This window comes from Athene cunicularia (assembly GCF_003259725.1).
Source record: "Athene cunicularia isolate RWA chromosome 15 unlocalized genomic scaffold, athCun1 chr15_part1, whole genome shotgun sequence".
Taxonomy (NCBI): Eukaryota; Metazoa; Chordata; class Aves; order Strigiformes; family Strigidae; genus Athene; species Athene cunicularia.
In genome coordinates, this window is record NW_020799121.1 from 12,791,253 (window position 1) to 12,800,684 (window position 9,432).

The 9,432-nt window shown below is 39.8% G+C and overlaps 1 protein-coding gene across 1 annotated transcript; it reads left to right on the forward strand.

Moving 5' to 3' along the window:
- Positions 1 to 212: 212 nt before the first annotated feature.
- VPS37B (VPS37B, ESCRT-I subunit) lies at positions 213 to 6,672 on the forward strand. The gene is made up of 3 exons (XM_026859496.1): positions 213 to 511; positions 1,147 to 1,229; positions 2,331 to 6,672. Exons 1-3 carry the CDS (start codon positions 367 to 369, stop codon positions 2,829 to 2,831), a joined length of 729 nt encoding a protein of 242 aa, XP_026715297.1. The 5' UTR covers positions 213 to 366; the 3' UTR covers positions 2,832 to 6,672.
- The last annotated feature ends 2,760 nt before the right edge of the window (positions 6,673 to 9,432 follow it).

The window sequence follows — 9,432 nt, forward strand, 5'->3', positions numbered from 1 at the left end:
CAACAGCCCATTGTTGGTTTAGATGATTTCAACATGCTGTTTGCAGCAGAGACCTCCTTATTCCTTCTCAATGATATGCTAGTAAAATAGTACATTAATGGAGCAGTAAAAATACAGTTTTGTGAGGAAGGATTTTGTGTAGCAGAAAAAGGAGATCATGGGGAAAGAGTGCAATAACTGAAGCTGACCATACCTACCAAAACTGTAGACGTTCCCACCATTCGTAAAAGTCCCAAAAGTATCGTTATTAGTTGCAGGTCCAGCACCATAGTACTGATTTTTACAGAGAGCTTACTTTTGTTGTTTTGTGTGTGGTTTTTTTTTAAATTTTATTTCCAGGCCCAAAATGTTCAGCACAGCAAGGACATGACTCTTGCCAGCAATCGCAGTCTGGCAGAAGGCAATCTTTTGTACCAGCCGAAGTTGGAGTCTTTGAAATCAAGTTTGACTGAAAAATATCGAGAACTGCAAGTTCTTTTTGAAGCATACCAGATAAAGAAGACAAAACTAGGTAATGTTTTCTGTTGACGATTATGATTTGCTGTTTTCTAAGTGAATGTAAATCTGTTGCATGGGTTTTTTTGTTTGATTTTTGGTGCCTTGCTTTTAGCTGCGTGATTTAGAGTACAAAATGAAATGTCATTCTTGTGTAGTTCTGAAATAGATCATGCTTCTCGTGATTTATTAAGTATCTGTTACACCTAGTAACAAACATACTGTGGATTCTATTACTTACCTGTCGTTGATCTATTGTTCTCTAAATCATCAAATTTATTTACTTTGTGAAAAGGCAAAACAATTTGAATTTTCAGTGATTAATCATAAATCAAATGGAATATTATATTTAGCTTTCTCATTTCGTACTGAATTATGAAGTATTGTACATCTGATTGTTCACTTGAAGTGCTTTGTCTTTCAATTTTATAAATATATCATTGTAATTAAATTGCAGCTTTTAGCACTCTGACAACATTCCTAAACTACTTAATACATTTTCTTAGTGTAGATCATCCTGTCTAGAACAATGGAGTGTGCTAGTTGTGCAGGTGTGTCTCAGACATTTTTATGCTTGCCGAGGCTGTATAGCTTCATTTTGAAGTCACTTGGAGCCAGCTGTCATGTACTGTTCGTTTTGTGCCATTACAGACAGACAGTCCAGTAATGCTTCACTGGAGACACTGCTAGCGCTGCTTCAGACAGAGGGGGCTAAGATTGAGGAAGACACAGAGGTAATGAGAGTACACTTCAATTCTGCCACTTACACCCATTGCTGAAGACTTCCAGTGTACGTAGCTGCAGTTCAGTGTTGAACGTGTGATAGACTAAAGGGATATTTTCAATAATATGGTCTGGTCTTTGCTTTGAACAGCCATTTGGTTTCAGCGAGTATTTTTTAATCCATTTTTTACTCTTAACATCTGTGAAGTTTAAGAGAGAAAACACTTCTTTTGAGAAAAGAAACCCTCTTAGTTCCTTGGCATTGCCTTCAAACTCATAGCATATAAATGTGGAATATTATTTTTAATGGTGTTTGCCTGGTATATGTATTAGTCCAGTACAAATGTCAATTAGTAACTAATGAAAACCTGTGCCTGCACTGTTTTTTCTCCAGCATTTCCCGTGATACATTCCATTAGGATTTCAGTGTATCTGTCTAGGTGCCAGTGGTCACCACTGGCTGTGATACAAGTCCTTGAAGGGTGGTCTGTTTCCAGAATAATGGAAGTGTTTGGTTTTGTTTGCTGGTTTGCCCGCAGGACATTTTCTATAACTATACCGAGGGGAAAAAAAAATATTTGCTTATTGGTTTTGAGTTGTGATCACAAAAAACCATTCTCAGGATAAGTTGAATTTTGTGATTATATATATGGTCACCTCTTTTAATTGTTAAACAACATATACTCAAAGTTATGAATAAGTGTGAATATTAAGCCTGGTTTAGCAATAAGCTGCCTCTCTGTACTGAGTCTTAGTTCTCAGTTTCTGTTGGCATTGCAAGCAGTACTGAGCTGTAATTCAGTTTAGCTGGCAATCTGGAAAGCTGTTGAACTTGATTCATTCCCGCCTCTGATCAGGGGAATGTTCAGAGCTAGATTCAGATGTTCTTACTGCTGTTGCTTCAGTATAAATTTAAGCAAAAGTGATATTTAACTCCCAGTGCTTCTGAGTAATAACTAACTTGAAATTCTGCTTGGAATTCTTAGCATGCCAGTCATCTTCCATATGCAAGCTGGAAAGTCACAGGCAAACTTAAGCTATTTTTAGGTTATAAGCCATTTAGATTCTCTTGCAATATACAGTTTTCTAAGAGATTGTTCCATATTTAACAGAATATGGCAGAAAAATTTCTTGATGGTGAAATACCTCTGGATTCCTTCATTGATGAGTACCAGAGCAAGCGTAAACTGGCTCACCTGCGACGTGTAAAAATTGAGAAGCTCCAAGAAATGGTGCTGAAGGGACAGAGACTTCCACAGGTTCAGCCACAGGCTCAGCAGAGAGCACCCGAGACAACACCAGCACCTCAAGATTCCTACACTTCGGATGCAAACACTCCTCCTTCAGTTGTGCCCCGACGAATACCACCCCCTCCACCTTCTTCAGTCCCAGCAGGACGCTTTCCTACTCCTTTTACTGCAGCCATGAGTTCAGGACCAGCTCTTTCTTATCCAGGTGCTCCGTATCCTCCTCTCCCCCCTCGGCCAGGAGTTCAGTCTGCAAATCAAATGCCACAGCCAGGATACCCATCTCAGTTTGTACCACAGTATCCTCCAGCTCTTCCCCAAAGACCGCCTCGCCTTCCACCACATCCTGGCTTTATCCTCCAGTGAATATTTTGGTGCGCCTAACTTAAGTATTGGTGCTTATATTTCCTTTTTCTCCCCATCAGAGACTTAATGTAAGCAATGGAAAGCCTCTGGGTTTTGCACAATGGAGTACAAAATTCGAGCTGTGGAACAGAGGTTTGCAACTGCGTTTGGTAAATGTTGATTGTTTTTGTTTTCAGATATCAGTGACAACAGGGTTTTTCTAGGAAGGTGATTGGGTCTAAATTTTGTAAATCCATCAAATTGTGAAACAACATACAGAGGATTTCCTGACACTACAAATCGAATCACACTCTGAATTCTTTAGTGATGGTAAATGAGCATCCTCTTCTGTTCTGATGTATTCCCGTCGCAGCTTGATGTACGTGTGGCAAACTGGGAGCTGTTTGTCTCTAAAGAATTCTCCATCCGTGCTGGTGTTTGGGTAGTAACAACCATCTCTGAATACTGGGCAAAGAGTTGCAGTGGAGCACAGCAGCATCCTTTGCAGTGTGCCCAGACAACGGCATTTGTGGCCAGGTGCACAACGTTTCCATAGCTCACTGAGCTGAAACTCTTGTCAGAAGATATTGTATGTTTTTTAGACAGTAAAAGTTACAAGAGTTTCATTTCTACATTTCAGTTGTTACCTTAGAGTTTTCATAATAAAAGCACGCGCTCTTCCCACTCCTAAATAGCTTGATATCCTGAAAGTCCTGGTCTCCTGAAATTAAACTAAATTGTTTGTAGAGCCAGTGTAGAGTTTATATTAACTTTATCAGGCATTTTTATTTCCTTGCCTATTAAGACTCTTTACCGTTTGTTTTTTTTATTTTCCATACCTTGGATACAGAAGTGATTTTTTTTTTTTTTTTTTTTACACAGGTGCTTAGCTTTTGATATCATGTGATTCCAGGAATCTAGCAGGGTATTTTTTTAATCAAATACTGGGTTTTCACATCATGTAATTGCCCACTTGAAGCTCCACAATTCCATTTTATCTCTCAAACTCAGTCTCTCGCTTGGCAGAACTATTTTTAACTTCCCCATTTCCTTCAGTTTTGCCGTTTTTGGCATGCATATCTATCTGGAATTTGCAGTTAACGTTTCTCTGCAAGCAGGCAAAACAGAAAAAGCTTTTTGAACTTCACGGTGGCTGTTTGCATCTTACATAATCCATTCTTGACTTCTTATGCCACTGGAGGGGGAAGCTTTTTAGGGGAGCTCACATTTCATTCTCAATGTGACTCTTGAAGCCTGAGGTGCAGACGCATGCTGGTATTTTAATCTAGCATTGGGGGAGGCAAATCTTAACACTTGTTGTTTGTGAAGAGTGTGTCCATAAATTTGTTAACCAGTTTCTTCCATCCACGACTTTCAACTAATTCATGGTAATATAAGAAACTCACAGTCCAGAAACTGTCATAGCTTCTGCATTAATTCAGAACATTTTCATATCATTGTCCTGGAATGCACTGCATTGTTCGGAAGTCTGTACTACAAACAGCATCAGTCAAAATGGACTATCTTGTTTCTTTTTTCTTTACATAAGGCCCTTGACTCTCCTTAATCATTTCCTCTGGAGTGTGGTGGTTGCTAGCAAATACTAATCTGAAATCAAGCTCATAACAGGAAGCTCTCTGTTCTGAAAATAGGGTTATTTGGCTTGTTTTGCCCTCTGAAGACAAAGGGCAGAAGGTTGGTCAGTGTTATTGGCATCTGAACCAATTCCCCAGCGTAAGTTTGGAAAGCTTCTATAGATGGGGGATTTTGTGAAGCAATGTGCGTTGGATTTGTTTGCAAAATGTGTTTTTTCTGTAATCTAGTGATGGTACAGGATGTGTTGTTCTTTTTTTAAATAGTGTAATATCTTTACTTGGTATTATTTTCTCACTGAAGCTTTGTATAAGCATGGTTAATTATGACTCGTTTCAAAGTAATTTTGCTGTGCTATTAGTGCTGGTATTTGGATGGCAACTGTTGTATCTGAATGCTAAACATAAGTCTGCTGTAGAAATTATTTGTGTCCTAGGAAGAATTAAAGTGGGTGGGGGCTACCGGGGTGGTGACTGAGTACAGAAATTTGTACTTTGAGCCTGCTACACAAAAATTCTAAAACATTCTCAAATTAGTTTTGCTAACATTTAATAAAAACAACCAGGTATATTTGACACTTATCAAGTGCCAACTTTTTTTCTGAGGGTTGAAAATCCTCAGAAGTGATGGAGGTGATAGATAAGTGTATTGTGAATTTGCACTGCATTTTATGTATCTAACTTTATTGGTATTAGTAGTCCAAAAATATTTTTACTACTTGTTAAATTTTCTGTCTTTTGGTAACTTTTGTGATAACATGACCTTTCAGGGATACTTTATCTAGAAACAAACTCTTGTGCAAACTAAATACAGACAAAGCTAATGCAATTTTTCTGTCTGAAAGCAAAACAATGCATTATTGCATATGCATGTGGCTGATGTGCCTTAAGATCACTACTTGTGATTGTAATACTAGGATATTAGCATTTTTATCGTTTGAATGGCCATTGCTTAACTCTAACTTAAGGGCTCTTCAAGAGCACTTTCTTTTACAAAAAACACCCTCACACTTCAGAAAATACAAAGGCTGTATCTGCTATTTGTAAGCTTATAGTTGCCTTCACTGATGGATAAGTTTGAACATAGATAACATAACTAATGTGATGTTTCAGTTATAGCAACCTCATAACTGAAATCCAGCTGCTCATGGAAAACATTTTGCCATTAATTGTGTGTGTGTGTGTGCGCACAAACTGTAAATATATACTTGACTGCTGGTAATGGCTAAGGGTAAAGGAGAAAGATGACTGTGGAAAGTTGTTTAAATCATTTCAGAAGCAAACGTTACAAAACACTAACCTGAATGAGTCGGGCAAGAGATGTCAGTGCTTTTGACCTGTTGCCCTTTGACAGCTTCTCCTCTTCTGTTATAGCTAATAAGTAAATTCTGCTATGGCTAGGATGTTTAGAATCATACTAATTTGCACTGTTTATAAGATAGTGAGATTAAAATGCCATAGGCAAGCTGAGAGTTGAGAGGAGGTGGCTCAATGTGCTTGCCAAAATTTATATATTATAATGTTGACTTGAGGATTTTTAATGTCTGCTGCAAATAGCATATACTTCCCCAAAGCAATTGGAGTGGAGAAAAACCTTTTAACTATGATGTGTAACATGGCTTTAGAGTGTTGGTAGCGTTGAAAATGCTCTCTTTGGGTGGCATTACTTTTGCCAGTCTTTTGTATGCAGATTTGTAAGTTATGACTAACTCAGCTGTATGTGGTTAGGTTGTTTGATGATCAGCACTGGATGGTTCTCACTCAAGGATGAGTTTCACTGCACTTCAGTGCTGTCTCCTAGAGTCAGCTGTTCTAGCACAGCTGGTCCACACAGGTCACCTTTGTACCAGTGACCATGGTCGGAAAATATAGAAAATAAGCTTTCATGTGATACCAGGAGGCAGAGCCCTGGGCACAGTCCAGTCATGAGTAACCATTATATTTAGTGCCCTAACTTCCACAACCTCAGTCGTGACCTCTTTTGGGACTTCTCTACCCTCTCAAACTGGAATAATGACTTAGATACAGAGCTCAAATCAACGGCTCCTTTAGCCTGAATATAGAGCTACTTGGCAAACATTGAGTTGAGAGGAGGTAGAGTCGTCCTGCACCTGGACAGTTCCTCTGTGTAATCCTGGACAGTCTAATATAATAAAGGGGCAGTTTTATATGCCTAGCAAGTTGTGAAACGTACAGTGGATTTGTTTGCATAATGAGTCTTTCTGTAATCTACTGTGGTCTGATTTTAAATAAAATAGCATATCTCTTGGTGTCGTGTTCCTATTGTGGCTTCATTTCATCACGATGGGGTTATGTTAATGTTTTTCAATACTAGGTTGTAGGTGAATGTGGAACATAAATTTGCAAGAGAATAACTTTATTCATAGTAAGTCTGCTGGCCATGTTTCTAGTGACTGGATAGAGCGAGTCCATTTTGTGTGTAGCTGATAGAGGACAGGTGTGCTCGGAGTACATTCTGCACGTTGTCATCGTGGCAACGTGCAGCCCATGGTGGGCTCTCTTGCCAGGTAGAGTCCCTTCCCTTTTGTTTTAGTTTCCTACAACTAGCTGGAGTAGTCAAGTGTTCACAGTCTTCATCTGGAAAAGCTGAAGGGAGGGAGAAAGCCGCTTTTATTGTTAAAAAAGGAGTAACTTAGATTTCAGCCAAGACAACTTAGGAGAAATGAGTCAACCCAAGTTATTTAGGAATATGAGTCAGAGGGCAGAAAAGACCTGATGTTATTTTCTGTGATATCTGTCAGTTTAATACCAATGTGAAATAGAAATCCTACTGCAGAGTAACTGGTAATATATGGAAGAAAATCCTTTTTTTAATTGTTTCTTGATACGTTCCGTTTGTGGTGGCTGTGGGGATTTGATAACCTTCTGCTGATGCAGAAATAGGAAACTACAGATGAGGAAAACTTGCTGTGCTGACTCAGTGCAGGTGGGCGAGGGAAGGGGATGATGTTACATAAAAGCTGCAATTCTTCAACTTGGCTCTTCTAAGAATTTACAGCAACGCCCGAGTTTTGCAGCTTGAAGAAGGTGTGTGCAAAACTTGAAGAAGCGTCTGTTCTGAAACAGGTTCCGAGGGTCCTTCCCCACGGCTCACGTGCACCAGGAGATGGTTTGGGGTGGGATGGTTCCCTGTGCGAAGGAGGGGTAACCCAGCACGGCCAGACCTTGCCAGGCAAGGAGTTCACATGTCAGTTGTGCGACGGATAACAACAAAAGTAACGCAAAAAAAGGCAAATGGTATATCAGTGATAACACCACCAGTATTGCACATGGTCTTGACTTGTCCCTTCTCGTTGGTAGCCAGCTTCAGAGGCTGTGCAAGCCTACACCGATCTTTCAGCAGCACTTGTTCCTGTAATTCGAGTCCCCCTCTGGTTGTATATTAATCAGCTCTGATACAAGCCTTGTACAGGTATGTCTGTTCGCCTCTCTAAGACTTTGTCACTAGAAAGAAGACGTATTGTTTTGAGTTCTACTGAGATTTTTTTGGGTCTCAACTGAAGTTTTAGAGCAGCTCGAGGCTGATGCCCCAGCTGACACCTTGTCCCTAAAGCAGGCTGTTCCTGGGCAGCCTGTGGTGATCAACCTCTCCAGAAGCCAAATCTCTGTTTTTCCCTATACTTGCGGCACAAATCACAGCCTGCTGAGGCTGGAAGACTTACTAGCACATACCTTGAACCCTGGATCCTGCTGCAAGCTAAAGGCTATCTTTCAGTACTACTTATTACCTCCAACTTGTTCAAGGGTGCTTTTAATGCACTTTTGTAGATGATGAGTAGAAATTTTTTTTTTCCTTCAAAGCTAAAAACATTTCCTCTGACCACACAAGCTAATTTCACACCTTGCTACGTGCCCTTAAAGTTACACATTATTCTAGCAACCGTTGCTCAGGATGAGCTAATTTCTGAGATTCATTAATCTTGAGAGAAGCTGGCCACATCCCGTAGAGGATGGGAGGTGACGAAGTGGCTGCAGTTCTCAGCACTGGAATGAGACCACCTGGTTGAGGAGAACATGCGGATTGTGGAGAAACGTGGAAATGTAAACAACGTCCTTTAGCCTGGTGTGTGTGTGTTAGTTGTGTCTCACTCCCAGACGTGATATGAGGGGAATACATACCATCTTTGTATTTTCTGTTTTGATTTAAACTTGCTTATCTACCAGGCATTTGTTAAATGGTTGTATTAGCTGACAGTTCTGTGTTTCCCAAGTAATTTTTCCGATTGGGCCATTCGGAAAATACTGTCACTAATAACAGTACTGCCCAGATGCACATAACTTGTGCCTTAGTCACAGCTGCTGGTCGGGAAGGCACAGAAGGGATATAACCCACCTTCCAAATGGGTGGCTGCTGTCCATGGATTCAGTTAAGGGCTCTTAAAATCCTATTTACAGAAGCTTTTTTTACCTGACTTCCCAGAGCGTGTAACAGCAGCGTTTTCTATTTGTGTGCTTGATTTCAATAGACCTTTTTTTTTTTCCCCCAATGATCTGAGAGACACTTGTGTTTTGTAAACTTTGCTCTCTAGAGTAATGCTGTTACTGAACTGCAGCTGCTTTGTGTGCTCGTGTTCAAACTAATTTGTGGTTACGGGAGATTTGGCTGCTGAGGGAGCCAAAGGGTGGGGAAAGGCGAGTTGTGATAACAGGCTGCTTGAAAACTGCTTCAAGAAAAAGGAGTTGTACTGTACTAACCTTGGTGGAAGGAAGCAGCATTTCACAACTTCTGGTTATTTTCCATTGCTTTTGTCACAGGTACTGACTAAAATTTGTTCTCAGTAGCACAAGAAGTTAAACATTATCTTCTCTCTACAGCAATGGTATTTAAAAGTCATTACCAAATTGGATCCTGTACAACAGGATGTCTTGATGACATCTCAAAATAAACCTCTGCATACAGTTTACGGTTGTGATTTTTTTTTTTGTCTGGTACAAATAGCAAATTCTTTCCAAAAAAGTATAGGAGTTAAAATCTTAAACTGGACAGTAAGCTTAATTTTGGTATAAGA

What these genes read in the sequence shown, in the direction of transcription:
- VPS37B (XM_026859496.1), top strand. Translation starts at nt 367, where the DNA reads ATGACTCTTGCCAGCAATCGCAGTCTGGCAGAAGGCAATCTTTTGTAC. An exon ending in GATAAAGAAGACAAAACTAG is followed by an intron (nt 512 to 1,146) that starts GTAATGTTTTCT and finishes GTGCCATTACAG; the next exon opens with ACAGACAGTCCAGTAATGCT. An exon ending in AGATTGAGGAAGACACAGAG is followed by an intron (nt 1,230 to 2,330) that starts GTAATGAGAGTA and finishes CATATTTAACAG; the next exon opens with AATATGGCAGAAAAATTTCT.